Here is an 18861-nt window from a genome sequence, read left to right as displayed (position 1 = left end):
AACTGCTGAGCACCAGGATGTAGAAATGTGGAAGACAGGCAGGCCTGCCATGCTCTGAAGAGTGCCCTCGACCCCTGTGTGGTCACCCTGTACCCAGCCCTGGAGAATGGGAATCGTTTGTGAGAATGTAGTCTTGCAAGCCCCTTCACAGACTTTAACTCTTTCCCCCTCAGAGCAAAACAGGGAGCATGTCAAGAATTATCTCTTCTATTCACGGTAAGGAAATTGAGCTCTGAGGTTAAGCTACTTGCTTCATGCCATATAACAATTCTAGGAAAGGACACCTGGTCTTCTGAGGCTGGGCACTGTACTAATTGTAGGAGACAGAAAATCATGGGGGAAACCAACTGTATGCTTTAACTTTTTTTTTTTTTTTTTTTTTTTTTTAAGTCCCAAGTGGAAATAGAAGACCTACAAAACTACCTAGCATCTGGAAGGCACAAGAAAACCAATCATCCTGCACTGCTATGCAGTTTGTGCCCTGCAGAGGGCTTTCCAGCCTGGGAGTGAATGGGAGCTGAACACTTCGCAGCCTTCCTGGCCAGTCACGTACTCTGGTGTAAAGCTCCATCTGCTGGAGGAGGGGGCACCTGTTCTAATTCGCACAGCAGGCCTTTTATGAGAAAAAAGGCTTGACGTTCATCAGTACTGGATTCAAATTCTGTCCCACTATGGGGCAGGGGGTACGAATCACATTCTACAGATGGCCTCCTCTTATTTCCTTCCAGCTCCATAACCTGGGGCTCTCTTTGAGCCCCAGGTTATGTTCTTTGAACTCTCTGAGTCTCAAGTTTCTTCAGCTATACAGTTGCTGTATGAACATATTTCATTTGGAGGTGGTTGCAGAATTAAAATCCTTGTAAATTTCTGCACTATAAATTTTAAAATACAATAGAATTTTAATATTTAAACTCATAATGAAGACTTGGAGAAAAAATTCAGTGGAAATATTTGCCGTTTTCACTATGGTTCCCTTATCAGAATGAGAATGGAGAAAGACATCAATAGAGTGATTTTGCAATTATAATTAATGGATTTTTTTCTAGCTTTACATCGATGACATTTATAGTTTATAAAACATTATTTGGGTTTTTTAAAAAAAAAAACATCTATAAGTAAAGTAGAATGGTCGGGGGGATAATCAGACTCTGCACAGGGATTTCTCCAGTCCAATTCTGATTGTAGCTCTAATTGAGAATAAGAACCGTATATTGGCAATATGCCGGTGTGAGGCAAGAGAAGTGTGAACCATTACAGGTAAAATTTTATTCAATTTTGTCTTCCATTTTAAAATCACAATTCTTTAATTGAATAAGGTATCTACTAGAAACTAATTTTAAACCGCATGTTTGTAATGTTATCACTAAAAGACTTGAGTTTAGTTCATTTCGACTTTAAAGGAGTAAGTGGAAGCTACAAAATGCTACCTGTTTTAGGATTCATCTTGAAGAATTTTCCATCAGACAAAAGGAAATATGACAGCTGTCCATTCTTTCCCGAGTCTCTGTCAATTGCTGTAATTTTGCCTATTACCCCTTGGGGAACAGGACTCTCCTCGACTTTCAAAAACAACACATCATGCAAGAAGGTAGGGGAATTGTCATTCTCATCCAGGACATGAACAATTACTGAAGTGCTCACATTTTGCGACAATCTGTCCTCCGGGATCCAGGCAAACACTCTAAAATTATATGTCTGTGTGGATTCATAGTCAAGCTGTCGCCGCAAATAAATCCAACCCGTGTCAGGGCGGACGCCGAACACAGAGGAGTCCGTGCTGGGCTCCAGCGCGTACCAGAGGCGCGACGTTGTGCACTGTGGGCCAAGCGGGAAAGCCTGTATTTGCAGGATCTGGGTCATCAGTGAGAGAGACTCGCTGACTTCCACTTGGTAGACCAAGTTTTCGAACGTCAAGGATGGGCTTTGCTCCTGTTCCTCAATCACGACTGTCAGCACTAGCAGGGATGCCCGAGGAGGGACGCCCAGGTCCTGGGCCAGCAGAGCGAGCGTGCACTTCCGGGGCACGGGACTTCGCAGACTCTCATTGAGGTACACCGCCCCCAGCCCAGCGTCGATGGCAAAGATGCTTGGAGTCTGGCTTGCAATCGTGTATCTGATGAATCCGTTCCGCCCACTGTCTTTGTCTTGTGCACGGGCGAGGTACAAGGCTGTGCCGGGCAACGTGGTCCGAGGTATTTTAACAGCATCAGAGGCTTTGGGAAATACCGGGTGGTTGTCATTGACGTCAATTACAGTTATGTTGACCTCTGTACTGCTGTAGGCTGGGGAGCTGCCAAGCTGAGCCTGCACTGTCAGCACAACCACGGGCTGTGTTTCATGATCCAGAGGCTTCTGGGTTCGAATGACACCCAGCCATGGGTGAATAGAGAACTTTCTGTCCAGATCACCAGAGGAGATTCTGTAAAAAATCGGCTCTGAGGAATCTAAAAAAAAAGAGTGGGAAGGAAAAGAAAAAAACAAAACAGAAAGAAAAAGCGATCACCTTATACACTTACTGGAATGCACCTACTGGAAACACTGAAAACTTAAAAGCATTAATATGTGTATATATATATATATATATATATATATGTTTGTGTCTATATATACATATATACTCCAGATATACACTACATCCATGGAAAACACAATGCAATGACATAACCTCCTCAGCACTCCAAAATCTACGAAAGGTGGACACCATGGTCAAGATGTATTAGCAGACAAAGGTAATGCCCAATGGACAAGGAGCAAGGCACAGGTTTCACTTTCTTCCTTTCAATCATTCTGCATTAAGTAAAAGGGAAAGATATTCAGAAAATAATTTGGATGCCTGTTTTACATATTTGGGGAAGCTGAGTTAAGGTTATGCTTGGTGCTTCTCAATGATATCTACCTACGAATGGCAAATACCCCCCACAAAGTTTAAGAGAAGGAAAAGAGGACAGAGAAGAAGTGGACTGAGAGCAGAACAAGATCTTTGGACAAATAATTCATTTCTAGGAATCTACTCTGCTGAGAAACCCTCATAAATCATATATGAATATTTGCTTAAGTATTATTTGGACTACAAAAAAACTGCTATAAATCATTCAAATTAATAGCAAAAGGAAAATGTTTCAAGAAAATATCTTTATATCTAAGTCAAAATACTATGCAAACTTTTTTTTTAATGAAACAGAATGATGTCCAGTTACTTGGAAAACTGTCCTCAATATATAAAGTGGACGGTAAAGGAAAGTTTTAAAATGACAAATATAGCAGGATGTATTTTCTTTCTTTTTTTTAGTTTCTTTTTAAATTTAATTTTCTTTTTTTGTAGTGTTCCAAAATTCATTGTTTATGCACCTCACCCAGTGCTCCATGTAATATGTGCCCTCCTTAATACCCACCACCAGACTCACCCATCCCCCCACCCTTCTCCCCTTTTCACAAAAAATTTTTAAAGTGTGGGGTGCCTGAGTGGCTCAGTCAATTAAGTATCTGTCTTTGGCTCAGGTCATGATCCCAGGGTCCTGGGATCGAGTCCCACGTCAGGTTCCCTGCTCTGTGGAAAGTCTCTGCTTCTTCCTCTCCCTCTTTCCCATGCCCTGCTCATTCTCTCTGTTTCTCTCTCTGTCTCAAGTAAATAAGTAAAATCTTTAAAAAAAAGAAGATTAAAATTTTTTTTAAATGTGTGTGTATGCACATTTGTGTGTTTGGAGGAGTAGGTTATAGATGTATACTTTCTAGATTATAATCATTCTCTATTTTAAACTTTTCAAAAGTATCTATTACTTTTTTGATTAGGAAAAATTGTAGGATAGAAATAATGTTGAAAGTACAGAGAGTGAGCCACAGATCGTGTGGTCTCCATTCTTTCTGCATGGAGAAAGGAAAAGATTTAGTCATGATTACACAACTTAAGAAAAACAGGAAGTGTTCCAATAATGGATTTTAACAAGGCACACGACGTAAGTACTTACTCGAGGACTCTTTCGCTTTCACTGTTCCCACAGGACTATCTTCAGGTACATCTTCATAAACTGAGAAAGTATACTTAGGCCTTTCAAATTCAGCGGGTGCCAGAGTTGTCTGAAGAATGTGTATAGTGATGTCAGCATTAATGACAGATGTGAGCCCACCACCATCACGAGCACAGACCATCAACAAAAGTGTAGTTGATTCCAAATGACTAAGAGTTGACGTTAAGTAAATAATTCCTGGGTAGGAGAGAAAAAGAATTGAAAAACAGAGAACATGCAGTAAACACTGATGAGCAACAGTCACCCTGGGTCTGCTAACCCCACCGTGAGGGTGAATTTTATGTCAGCTTGACTGGGCCACGGGGTGCCTAAACTTCTGGTCAAACATTATGCTGCATGTTTCTGTGATGGTGTTTTGGATGAGATTAATATTTAAACAGGTAGACTAATTCAAGCAGATTGTCCTCCCTGATGTGGATGGGGCTCCATAAACCAGTTGAAGGCCTAAATACAACAGAAAGACTGATACTTCCCTGACAAATGGCAATTTCCCATGCCTGATTCCCTTCAAAATGAGACATTAGTTGTTTTTTTTTTTTTTTTCCCCTGCTTTCAGAATTATACTGAAACATCAGCTCTTCCTAAATCTTGAGATGACGAGCATCAGACTGGAACTTCACTATTGGTTTTCCTGGATCTCCATTTGACCAACTCACTTGTAGATCTTGGGTCTTGATTGCCTCCATAATCACATGAGCTAATTCCTTATAATAAATCTCTTTACATCTACCTCTATCTATCTTCTTATTATCTCTCTCTCTCTCTCTCTCTCTCTCTCTCTCATTGGTTTCATTACTAGAGATCCCTAATGCATCTGCTTTCCAATCCAAGAGCTTGAGCATATTTGCAAAATTATGGTCCAAATTCCACCAGGTAAGTAATATTTCCCCAGAGCTTAAAGATTAGAGATCCTGAAAGTATATCAGTTCAGCAGTAAACATAAATTGTGTTTCCTTTGTTAGGTCTTAACAACCATATTACCAGCCCAGGATGATGGGAAGGCCGAATATACACCATAATCCAAATTAATCTCAGCTAATGGAGGATTTTAGGGTGATCACAATCTGAGCAGGGATCAGGATCCTAAATCTACAGAATGAAACTGAAATGTCATCCTCTGAGTTATTTGACACCTGACCTGAACTAGATGGTGTAGGACAGCCCTCTTTATTAGCTGGTTCCATCTTTGTTGATGAGAAGATACAATGTTGATGGCTGTGGGTAAGAAAACTTGAATCAGTGTTAAAACCATGGTAGAGGGTGGCGTGGGAGGGCTGGGTGTCTCAGTCTGTTAAGCATCTGACTTCAGCCCAGATCATGATCTTGGGGTCCTGGGACTGAGCCCCAAATTGGGCTCCCTGTTCAATGGGGAGTCTGCTTCTCTCTCTCTCCCCTTCTGCCCCTCCCCTGCTCACTAGGTTCTCTCTCTTTCTCTCTCTAAATAAATAAATAATCTTAAAAAGGAAAAAACTGCTAAAACCATGGGGACAAGAGTGGCAAGTTAGGCTTCTATACATAGGGTGGGTGAGAAGAGAAGGTATGAATGGTTAAGTTGGGGAAGGATCCAGTAATGCTGAGAAAACCAACTATTTAATATTATGAACACCACCCTTTAATGTGCTAATCTGAAAACATGAAAACAGATATAACATAGCCAATTTCAAAAATGAATGTGTTAGTTTTTTTAATGAGAAATAAAAAAACCACACAAACTTATCACATGAATTTCCTTACAAATAAATGTAGCTGAACTTTGTGGGATCTATCATAATACAGTTGGGCTATAACTATAAGCTAAATGAAGGAATACAGCAATTTTTGTCAGTTTATGAGAAGATAGCCAAAACATCTGAATTGTTGGCTTTCTAGCCATAAAAAAGAGGATAGCCATTCAATTTCTTTCTTTTTTTATGTCAAATCTGTCCTCTTCCAGCACTAATCCCTTATTTCTATTTCTATTAGGAATGTAATGAAACATGTTTTACTTCTCTTTGGCATAACACACCATCAGTAACTGAGGTCAGATATCTTGTCCAGCCTGCCCTGGGCAGAGTGTCCCCATTTTCTGTAGCCGTTCCTTATCTAACATTATTTTAAGTCCTTTCGTTCATGGTTCATTTCTCCTGAACACGCTCCAAGTTTGATCAGTGAACACATGGTTCCAGCTACAATGGGACTATTACAAAAAAAGAGTATAAACAATGTTTATTAGAATACTTTTAAAATATTAGTGTAACCAAGTATTATTATACCAGGTGTAGCAGCCTTATTAAAATTTGGGTTCATACTGATTTGGTGATCCACCAAGCACTCAATGATTATCACAGAAATTTCTATGTCAGATTGTTACCATCTGTTATTGATGAGCTTTAAAATTTCTTTATTATTAAAGTCTATGCTTGGTTAAACAATTCAAATAATACAGAAGTGTCTGCCTCCAGAAATAAATGAAAAGACCCTCTACCCCTAGTCATCCCTGCTCTCCGGGTATATATTCTTCTAGATTTGACTCAGTTCCAATTATAGAGAAATTTTAAAAATTTCTCTTATGCACCTCACCCAGTGCTCCATGCAATACGTGCCATCCTTAATATCCACCACCAGACTCACCCATTTTCCACTCTTGATAATTATGACAATGAAAAGGTTAATGTCTGCCTCAACCATGAGACTGATGCATTGCCCACTGCACTAAGGAGGCACCTTGTCTGCCTCCACTAGACCACAATTTGGTCTTTCCAACTTCAGAGGTCTCCTTCTGAACCATTTTTCATACTTGTATTATAATAATCTTCCTAAAATCCAAGTCTAGACATGTCGGTACCTCACCAGGGTTTCAGGGTAAAGTTCAAATGCCTTTTCTATCATTGACCAAGTCGTTGGTAAGTGAGCCCTTTTCACTTCCATAGCCTATCTCTGTGCAGTCCTTTTTGTTCCAGACACAGTGAACTATTTATGAATTCCAGGACAGACCTTACTCTTTTCCATTTAGATTGCTTGTACCCCTTTCCTAGAACAACTTCTTCATGTTCTCTGTCTTCTGGTCACATTTTGAAGCACAGCTCAAAACTTTCCTGGTGCAGGTGACCTTCATATACCCTCCACTTTGTTATAGATCCACCTTCTATGATCCCACAGTGGTCTGTGTGCACATGCTTATCGTAAATTTAACAGGTATTTTAATTAAAGTTTTGATCTCTCTTATTCATTCATGTATTCTTTAATTTACTTAATGATTTATAAATAAAATCAAAAGACAACATTTTGAAAATATATAAACAATAATTTAGTATCCTAATAATAAGAGATGTGGCAGGAAGTATTGAGACATGATCTGGAACTAAACAGACTCATGAACTGTCTGCAGGAGGGAGGGACAGTGACGGCAAGGACAAGAGAAATAGACCCCCACTCCAGAAAGCCTGCCTGGGATGGATGAATCCCCATAATATTTGGCTTTGAAAACCAGAGGAGCTGAATTTCATGGGTTCTTATAACCAGTAGAACTTAAAACCTGGAATTTTAAAAAATTAGAAGACTGGTATCTGGGAAGGTGGGAGGGTGAGGGGAAACTGAGTTCCCACCCTTAAAGAGACAGCATGAGAAAAAAAATCAATGGTTCAATCCATTGTGATAGATTAATATGATAGAATATTAATGTGGCATCTAAAAAGAATGAGTATACATGTTTTCATCTAGAAAGACTTTACATGCTACATTTTATATGGGAAAAGTACAGAACAATATGTAAAGTATAATCATAAACACTAACATACTTTATTTGTATCCTACACCATCCCCCCACATGCACACACAGAAAAATATGCATCCTGGAAAACATGGAAGGATCTGAACAGCAATCAAGAGAGATCATCTCCTATAGGTTGAGATCATGGGACAGTTAACTTTCTCTCTTATATTCCTATAGTTCTAAGGAGCATATGTGCTATGGACTGAATTTCATCTCTTAAATATCCTTATGTTGCAGTCTTAACCCCCAGTATGGCTGCCCTTGGAGGAAGTAATTAAGGTTAAATGGAATCATAGGGGTGGAGCCCTGATCTTATAGGATTAGCATCTTCAGAAGAGGAGATATCAGAGAGCTCACCCCCTCTCTGCCATGTGAAAATAGACGGTAACTGTCCACAAGCCAGGAAGAGCTCTTACCAGGAATTGAATTGGCCAGACTTTGATCTCAGACTTGTGGCTTCCAGAACTATGAGAAATAAATTTCTGTTATTTAGCCACCCAGTCTGTGGTATTTTGTTAGAGCAGCCTGAACGGACTAAGACAACATGTTAATTTGCAATTAGAAATATATATAGATAGATATAGATATAGATATAGATAGATATCCAGAAAAAGAAGGTATGTTTGTTACAAAAATATATATACTACCTTCCTATATAGGAAATGGATATAACTGTGAAGATTGAGACTGGACTTCAATATGTGTGTCTTGAAAAATAACTGCCCAAAACTCTTCTCTAAACATGGGATTTTTATATAAAAAGTCTCAAGGATATTTATCAATAGAAATTTTAGAAACATCAAATGAATATATTTAGGAGACCTGTGTTTGAGTCAATAAATTGCTGAAATTAAGTTATATCATGCTTTATAGAAATTATCTATATACACAGTTTGAACATGTGATTCCCAAGATACAAACAAAAATAATGTTATAGGGGTGCCCGGGTGGCTCAGTGGGGTAAGTCTCTACCTTCCGCTCAGGTACTGACCTCATGGTCCTGGATCAAGCCCTGCATCAGGCTCTCTGCTCAGCAGGGAGCCTGCTTCCTCCTCTCTCTGCCTGCCTTCCTGCCTACTTGTGATCTCTCTGTCAAATAAATAAAGAAAATCTTTTAAAAAATGTTATAAATACTCAAACTACTAGCAAAATGTACCACAATAACATAAATTGTGAAATCTAATAAAATAAATATCTGTACTATGGTCACACTGCTATTTAAAAGCATATTATCTCTGGTGAGAATCATCTAGTATTTTATAACCCCCACCACCAGATGAAAGATGAGCAACCAGAAGTTGTCTCCATCTTTATGGTCCTTGATTCCTACAATCTACTGGCTACATGATGCTCCTTGATTGCTCTTAGATTCCTTCCTTTGGTTATATCCGTGTTTGCTGACTTTTTGTCAGCCTTTCCTAACAACTCCTTGCATTTCACCAGTGATCTGCCCTCCTTAGGTGTCTAAGATTACTCTACTAAGTCCTAGGGCTCTTTAGGGTTTTGAAAGATATCCTGTGGCCACTTGCATCAGAATCACCTGGGCTACTTCTAAAAACAAACATTTCAGGCTTTTAGATATTCTGATCTCTACTCCCCTCACTCATATCCCCTTCTTTAACCCTCAACTTGTATCCCAGAGTCAAGAGTCTCTCATGTTTTGTCTCCCTCTCTGATTTCTTCCCATTTAGTTCTCTCTCCCTTCCCTATGATCCTCTGCCCTCTTTCTTATATTTCACATATGAGTGAAACCATATGATACTTGTCTTTCTCTGATTGACTTTATTTCATTTAACATAATACCCTCCAGTTCCATCCATGTCGATGCAAATGGTAGGTATTCATCCTTTCTGATAGCTGGGTAATAATCCCTTGTATATATAAACCACATCTTTATTCATTCATTTGTTGATGGACATCTTGGCTCTTTTCACAGTCTGGCTATTGTGGATATTGCTTCTATGAATATTAGGGTGCAGATGCCTCTTTTTTTCACTATGTCTGTTTCTTTGAGGTAAATATCCAGTAATACAATTGCTGGGTCTTAGGGTAGCTCTAGTTTTAATTTCTTGTGGAACTTCCATACTGTTTTCCAGAGTGGCTGCACCAGCTTGTATTCCCACCAACAGTGTAGGAGGGTTCCCTTTTCTCCACATCCTCACCAACATTTGTTGTTTCCTGTTTTGTTAATTTTTGCCATTCTAACTGATACAGGTGATATCTCATTGTGGCTTTCATTTGTATTTCCCTGATGACCAATGACATGGAACATTTATTCATGTATCTGTTGCCCATTTGTACGTCTTCTTTGGTGAAGTGTCTGTTCATGTCTTCTGCCCATTTCTTGACTGGATTATTATTTTTTGTGGGGGTGTTGAGCTTAATAAGTTCTTTATAGCTCTTGGATACCCACCCTTTATGTGATATGTCATTTGTAAATATCTTCTCCCAGGTTTCCTCTTAGTTTTGTTGACTCCTTCTCTTTTTGTGCAGAAGCTTTTTATTTTGACAAAGTCTCAATAGTTCATAGGATGTGTCTTGCAAGTAGTTGTTGTGGTCAAGATCAAAGAGGTTACTACCTGAGTTCTCCTCTAGGATTTTAATGGATTTATTACTCACATTTAAGTCCTTCTGAATCCATTATTTTTTAATAAACTGAGGTGTCTATTAAAAATTGAGGGACAAGGGCTGCCTGGTGGTGTAGTCAGTTAAGCATCTGACTCTTGGTTTTTGCTCAGATCATGATTTCAGAGTCATGGGATCAAGCTCTGAGTCATGCTCTGCCTGGATTCTGCTTGAAACTCTCCCTTGACTCTGTTTTGATTCTGCTTGAAACTCTCTCCCTCTCCTTCTGCCCTTCCCCACCACTTACATGCTTTCTCTCACTCTCAAATAAGTAAATATTTTTTTTAAAGTGGAGGGGCCAGAAAATGTTATATATAGCTCTATAATATATGTTTCTTATAAATGTGCATATTTATATATGTAATAAATGTGAAGATGGTCAATAAAATGAATAGCTCTCCCTGCTTATATATTTGTCAGTTTAGAATTTATGGATTTACATTTTCATATTTTAAGGTACAGTGATTACTTGGCTCTCAGTTTTTTTCATGACACTTGCACATTATCATTATCCACCAGTGCAGGGGACAAACTTTAACTTTAGAAAAATAGAAGTTGATTCATTTACTGGTTGTTCATGAGCTCTGGTTATTTTATGCTTGAATTACTGAGTGTTTGGGTTTGTACATACCAATTATAATGTGTATAATGTTTGCCTATGTCTTTACCTTGTCACTTCTTATTTAAATAGAGAAAAGTGTTGGGATAAAATATTTTTTAATTGATGAGCTAATTAAAGAACTTAAAGACAAAGGTCCTCTCTTTTTTTTTCTTTTCTTTTTTTTAAAAATTAAATTAATTTATTTATTTTCAGAAAAACAGTATTCATTATTTTTTCACCACACCCAGTGCTCCATGCAATCTATGCCCTCTATAATACCCACCACCTGGTACCCCAACCTCCTACCCCACCGCTACTTCAAACCCCTCAGTTGTTTTTCAGAGTCCATAGTCTCTCATGATTCACCTCCCCTTCCAATTTACCCCAACTCCCTTCTCCTCTCTAACACCCCTTGTCCTCCATGATATTTGTTATGCTCCACAAATAAGTGAAACCATATGATAGTTGACTCTCTCTGCTTGACTTATTTCACTCAGCATAATCTCTTCCAGTCCGGTCCATGTTGCTACAAAAGTTGGGTATTCATCCTTTCTGATGGAGGCATAATACTCCATAGTGTATATGGACCACATCTTCCTTATCCATTCGTCCCTGCAATTGCATTCCTGGGTATTTACCCCAAAGATACAGATGTCGTAAAAAGAAGGGCCATCTGTACCCCGATGTTTATAGCAGCAATGGCCACGGTCACCAAACTATGGAAAGAACCAAGATGCCCTTCAAAGGCCCTCTCTTAATTAAAATCTAACATACATATAATTCTATTAATTAAGCAATACTGACTTTCAAACTCTAATATCCTGAAAAAGATGAGATGCTCTTAACCAAGGTGGTCACTCATAGACAGAAAATAACCTGCGTGTCACCACTAGACTTATAAACTATGGGATAGTTAAGAACAAATACAAGTACAAGGAGCCTCTGGGTGGCTCAGTTGGTTAAGCATTTAGCTCTTGATCTCAGCTCAGATCTTGATCTCAGAGTCTTGAGTTCAATCCCTGCACTTGGATCCATGCTGGACATGGAGCCTACTTCAAACAAACAAACAAATACACAGAATCATAATCATCACCAAACAGGGAGTCTGTAAGTGTGGTTTTCTCAAAAACAGAGACAGACCCAAAACTATGGGTTGTCCATAACAATACCTTTTTGGTTATTGGTTTTTATGATGCCATTCCTATATTCAGTTTGTGAGAATATAGAAACTTACTCAGTAAATAAGTGACATTATGCTATCGATTTCATACACAAATCTGGGTTACTAAGTTGTAGTGGCTGAAAGGAATGGAATGGACTGAAAACTTTGTCACATAATGACAATGAAAAGGATTCTTAAGAAAAACATAGCCATTTTGGAAGATTCCACTAAATTTTATGCAGCCAATTGAAAAGAGCAAATACACCAGGAGATAATTTGGTATTTCAGAGAGGCTTATACAAGAAGCCACAATGATAGAACATTTTTCTATCGTATTTAGTTGAGACAATGAAACTCTATCTTAGCTTTGTGTTTAGTTTAAAAGGGAAAAAAAAAGCATAATAATGGAAGGAGCCTTAAAAGGGAAGTCTTAAGAGGTAAATTCAAGTGTCAGGTTTGTTACTGTTTCCCTCAGCTAGTCACTTAAGACTTGAAGTTCTTTATTCTCTTAATTTGCAGATGGACACAAAAGCATCTACTTTACCCATACCATAAGTTGATGTAAGGCTCAAATAGGCAATAGACAGAAAAGATATTGAAAAATGTTATCATCCGAGACAGAGTAATAAGGGACAGATGGTGGTTACAGGAAAAGGTTTAAGTCCAATTCTGCCATATACTCACTGTGTATCCTTAGGCAATTCACTGAATCCCTTTCACCCTCAATTTCTTTCTCCACTAAATAAGGGAGCTGAATTATGGTGTTCGCAAAAATCTGTGAACTTATACTGGAAAAATTAATAAGAAAACTCCCAAATATGCTTTTGTTTCCTACAAAAGCAACACATACTGATTAGGTTTTGTGAGTAATTTTAGCCTCTTACCAATAAAAGGAAGTCATTATTTATTTATTTATTTATTTATTTATTTTGGCATGAGAAGGCTTACATCCCTTATGGAATGAGTTGTGGTTTTAATTTATTAGCTACATATCAAAACGTTCTAAATGTAGTAAAGTGGCAATCATGAAGAATTATGAGAATCATTACATGTCATGAAATGTGAGCTTAAAATTAACATTAGAAAACGATCTGCCCTTGAAATAAAGAAAAACAGAGTCTGCTATATTACTCACAGCCCACGTTAAAATCCACACATCCTGTACAAACAAAAGATTAGAACCAAACAAGGAGGAATAGCTGCCTTTAACTCACTCAGTTACCCTTTTAATTACTTGTTCTTCTGTAATTCTAAACTTGGATCTTGTTTGTGTACACAACTAAACATAGAACAGATAATAGGCAAGGCAGCATAAGCTTTCATTGTTAAGTTCTCTGAGAACAGGAATTTTTATCTGTCTTACTGACTGATGTATACCAAATACTTCAAACAGTGACTGGTATATAATAGGTATTGAGTATGTCTTGAAAGGATGAACTTGCTTCCATTTTCTGCCTTGAATAGATAAGCTACACTCTTTAGAACTTTAATTGACTTTTCTTTGTATCATTAAATTGCTTCTATAAAGAGAGGTAAACCAGAAGAATTTAACCACAGCTAGTCCTAGCAAAAGAGGTTATGGGCTACTGTAAATGACCAACACAAATGTCTGAAATCTGACACCTTAAAATAATCTGAGTTAGCAGTAATGTTTGCTTCGGTGTAAAAAATAGGACAAACACAAAAGCTAAAGAGCTACTTTTTTCATGCTACTAAAGAGAATACTTCAAACAACGTAAGAAAAAAAACTACATACAGTTCATAAAATGGGATTAAAAACATAAAAAGAGCTATTAATAAGTATGACTCTTGTGTTTCCTTCTTTTAAAACTCAAAACAGTGTGGTCTGCCTCATGCCCACATCAAAGGAACCCAACAAACAGAGAATAAGAGATGAAGGCTCAGTTCAATATCTTTCTCCTGGTGTCTAAGCACATTTTACAAAAATGTTCTTTGAACCAACAACAAACTTAGAAAACCAGAAACAGAACAGGAAGATAAACCCACAAGAGAAAACAACCATGACATCACCACACCCCCTTCAGTTTTCTCCAAAACATTTTTCTTACCAGATGAACACAGAAACTCAAAGAGCTCTATTTTTAAAGCATGAGTCTTGATTGTGGCACAAAAAGATCAATGGGCAATCTCTTGGCTTCAGAAAAACATAAGCCTATAGCACGAAGTGTATAAGCTTAGAAAACAGCATGTCTGATAGAGGAAGCATCAAAATGAAAGGATGAATGAACCAGTGAGCAAATGAATAAACGTCTCTAGGAGAGACCCTTAGAGTAATTCACAAAGGAGTGACAATGTATAAATTAGCTCATCAATTCTCAATATTCTTCTCATATAAAACTATATAGATATACATCTATAGAATTATGTAACTATATATAAATACAAATATATTTAGTATACTTAGCATATATATATAGAAAAATGCTAGCCAGGTGGAGTTTGAGAGAATTGTGAGGAAAAGTGGAGGTGAGCCATAGGATTACCTACCGCACTCTAATGCAGAAAGAAGGTTCTATTTTATTTTATTTTATTTTATTTTTTAAAAGATTTTATTTTTATTTATTATTTGACAGAGAGAGACACATCAAGAGTGGGAACACAAGCAGGATGAGTGAGAGAGGAAGCAGCAGGCTTCCCACCAAGCAGGGAGCCCAATGCGAGGCTTGATCTCAGGACCCCGAGGTCATGACCTAAGCCAAAGACAGATCCTTAACAACTAGCCACTCAGGAGTCTGTGGAAAGAAGATTTTAAATGAAATTTTGCTCTGTGTTATCAAGGACACTGCCTAGCAGTTTCTTAAGAATATGTAATAAGGATTTAAATCACTTTTCAATTATTTCTAGCTGTCATTTATTCATTTGTTTTACAAATATATATTGATAGAGGCAATTTCTTGACTCTGCATTTACACTGGCAGCCTCAGTAAAGACAGATCTTACAGCAGAGGGAAGAAAGTCCAGCTTTGTATAGGTTACAGCAACAACAACAATAACAAAACAGATCCACGACAAGGATGCCCACTCTCACTACTCTTGTTCAACATAGTATTAAAAGTCCTAGCAACAGCAATCAGACAATAGAGAAATAAAAGGTATCCAAATTGGCAATGAAGAAGTCAAACTCTCTCTCTTCGCAGATGACATGATTCTTTATATGGAAAACCCAAAAGACTCTACCCCCAAACTACTAGAACTCATACAGAAATTCAGTAACGAGGCAGGATACAAGTCAATGTACAGAAATCAGTGGCTTTCTTGTACACTAACAATGAAGATACAGAAAGGGAAATTAGAGAATCGATTCCATTTACTATAGCACCAAGAACCATAAGATACCTGGGAATAAACCTAACCAAAGAGGAAAAGATCTGTACTCGAGGAACTACAGAACACTCATGAAAGAAATCGAAGAAGACACAAAAAGATGGAAGACCATTCCATGCTCTTGGATCGGAAGAATGAACATTGTTAAAATGTCCAGAAGAAGTTCCAATACAGCAACTTGTTCTACTCTTTGAGAACAACCACCATTCGATTAGCTTTTTTGGCAGGGCCTTACTACCACTACAGAAGTCTTACTACTATGGATGATGTAAATGTAATTATCATATGATCTCCCTGATATGAGGAATCTGAGAGGCAAAGTGGGGGGCTTGGGGGGTAGGGAAGGAAAAAATGGAACAAGATGGGATCAGGAGGGAGACAAACCATAAGAGACTCTTAATCTCATAAAACAAATTGAGGGTTGCTGGAGAGATGGGGGTATGGAGAAGGTGGTTGGGTTATGGACATTGGGGAGGGTATGTGATATGGTGAGTGCTGATGACTCACAGACCTGTACCCCTGTGGCAAATAATACATTATATGTTAATAAAAACAATTAATAAAATATTACATTTAAAAAAAAAAAGGAAAAGTATTCAAAGCTGCAGTCAGCCAACAGATGAACTTGAATTCAACTGTTCAAACTGAAGACTGCCTGTTCACTAGGCAACTTTTTCCCATAGCTAGTTGTGATGCTGTTTAATTCCCTTCTAAAGGTTAAAGTAAAGCATTACCAGGCCTCATGAATTTCTCATGAGTTGTGATTAAGTGCAACTAAATTCTGAGCACTGTTAGAAAAACGTCTTCAACCTAAATGAACCGGCATCACAACTGCCAACAATAATAACCCAAGGCTACTTCCATTACGAATTTGGTCTTTGCTTTAAAAAAAAAATACCATGATATTTCCCTAGATAATGACCCATGTAAAGCGTTCTCCTTGATTAACAATGGCATTTGTCTTACAGCCCGGGCCAAGAATGGAAGCCTGTGGCTTCCCGAAGCCAGTGCCTTCCCGAAGCCAGTGCAACAGCAAGAGATCTCTTCTAAAAACAAAACACAGTACAGCTCATTCTTCAAGCCATTCCAGGGAAAACTAGACGAGGAGCATGTTGATGTCTTTTAAAAACAATCTACTAAATGTTTTTAGATCGTGTGCCCTGATTACTGGCTGACCTATATATTTTTGGCAATGCTCGTGTCCTAGAGGGCCTGACAATTTGACAAGGAGTTTAGACAGACTTTGAAAATGCCAAGATAAGCAGACTAATTTCCTTAAAAAAAAAAAAAAAAAGTATTTTCTTCTGATCTTTGAAATGTTAAAGGAGCCACATCAATGGATTATTTTGAGCAAGGAAAATTCTGCCTTATTGAGACTGCCGTTGCAAACAACTAATCCCCCAGTCACACACATCAGATGCAAGTACACCTTCCAAGCAAGAAGCAATGACTCTCCACCTCCTGGGGTTGGGTGAGAAGCCAAACTAACATGGTAGATAAGATTTGCCATGTAAATTAGTGATTGTTGTGAGCGAATATGGTTGTTGCAGAGGGTATTGTGAAGATCCAATAAAGACAATGTACAGAAAATGTCTATTATAACATCAGACATTATCCTCATCACAACAGAAATGCATTCTACCCAGAAGCTTTAATAAGAAATAAAATGTCAAAGAGATATCCGCACTCCCAGGTTCACAACAGCCAAACTGTAAAAATAATTTAGCTGTCCATCAACAAATGAATGGATAAAGAAAATATGGTACATACATACAGTGGAATAGTATTTGGCCTTAAAACAGAAGGAAATCCTCCAAAATGCAACAGTATGGAAGAACCTGGAGGATATTATATTAAGTGAAAGAAGCCAGTAACAGAAGCACGAATATAACATTATTCCACTTACATAAGGTCTCCAAGAGTCAAAATCATAAAATCAAAGAGCAGAGTGGTGGTTGCAAGAGGCTTGCTGCAGGAGGAGTTGGGAAGTGGCTAATCAATGAACATGAAGTTTCAGTTAAGCAAGATGAGTAAGCTCTAGAGATTGGCTGTACATTGTATCTGTTGACAACAATAACACATCGTATACTTACAAATTTGTTAAGACGTCAGAGCTCATGTTAAGTGCTCTAACTACAATAAAGTAAAATGTAATTAAATTTTTTTAAAAAAAAGAGAAATGTAAAAAAAATGAGGGGGTTTGTTTAATTTTTTTTTGTTTTTTGCAGCATCATTTTGGGACCGGAACATCTCCAATATCTCAAAAGTATTAAAATGTAGTGTCATATACTTGAAATTTTAGATTTTCCTGTAATCAACTATTTTAAACATTACTTTGCTAACAATAAATGAATAAGAAGGGGATGATAACTTCCTAAATTATGATTATTTCTAAAAGACTCAGTTTATCCACTGGACTTTTTTGGTGGATATGCAATTACTGTATTAGAGAATTAAAAGGACTTTAGGTATCTTGCTAAAAACAAGGAAGTGAAGACCCGAAGAAACTAGGGAATGCCAGACCGGGTACAAGAAAGGGATCTACTTTGGATTTCCACATAACGCTCTCTGCACTAAATTATCTGTTAATACACTGAAATCATGGGAATCACCCTTAGATGGCAAGATCGTACAAATGGAGTGAATGAACATTTGCAAAATAAATGCTATCAGTCAGCTGTTTCTCATAATTTACTGCCTCTAATCCTCACAAAACCTTACAATGCAGGGACTGATAACACTACTTTTAAGGTTAAAAAGACTGAGGTCAATAAAGATTATAAGACCAGTAGGAAACAAGGCTCGAACTCAGATCCAGGTCTCATGTAATCACAAAACCTTGGAGCTTTACAAAATACCTTACTGCCTTCCAGAAGGTGAATAAGTCCCATAACATCCCTGCTAATAAAAAAATCACTTTTGCCAATTCTCTGGCTGTAAAGTGGAAGCTGTTGATTTCAGAGGAAAACTGGTCGGAGAACACACACCTGTAGTGGAGTCGATGGTAAAAAGGGACGACAGGTCTCCGGGAATGAGCTCATAAGCCACCGTTCCAAATATCCTGGAATCCCTGTCAGTGGCAAGAACATTGAGGATCTCGGTGCCTGGCTGAGTCTGGCTGCTAATACTCGTCATGTAGGTTGATGGGTTAAAGACAGGTTCATTATCATTCACATCCTCCATTTCCACACGAACAAAAGCTTGGGCGCTTAGTCCACCCTGTTGGATAAATGAGAAGTAATTACAAATTAATTTTTCCTAAAAACTGAGATGGAAAAATAATTGACAAAGATCCTAGAAGAGAATTTTAAAACAACAAAAAGACATAGATAGATAGATAGATAGATATTCA

General features: G+C 37.9%; 1 protein-coding gene across 1 annotated transcript in view; it reads right to left on the bottom strand.

Annotated features, from left to right (window-relative positions):
* DCHS2 (dachsous cadherin-related 2) overlaps nt 1–18861 on the bottom strand; it is a 255941-nt gene that overhangs the window by 95920 nt on the left and 141160 nt on the right. The window contains exons 3-5 of the mRNA XM_032332739.1: nt 18497–18728; nt 3966–4202; nt 1428–2444 (exon numbers count right to left, since the gene is read on the bottom strand). Of these exons, the coding sequence (XP_032188630.1) occupies nt 1428–2444; nt 3966–4202; nt 18497–18728 (1486 nt within the window). The remainder of the gene's footprint in view (nt 1–1427; nt 2445–3965; nt 4203–18496; nt 18729–18861) is intronic.

The sequence above is a fragment of the Mustela erminea genome, chromosome 2, assembly GCF_009829155.1.
Source record: "Mustela erminea isolate mMusErm1 chromosome 2, mMusErm1.Pri, whole genome shotgun sequence".
Classification (NCBI taxonomy): domain Eukaryota; kingdom Metazoa; phylum Chordata; class Mammalia; order Carnivora; family Mustelidae; genus Mustela; species Mustela erminea.
This window is presented reverse-complemented; position numbering and strand designations above follow the sequence as displayed.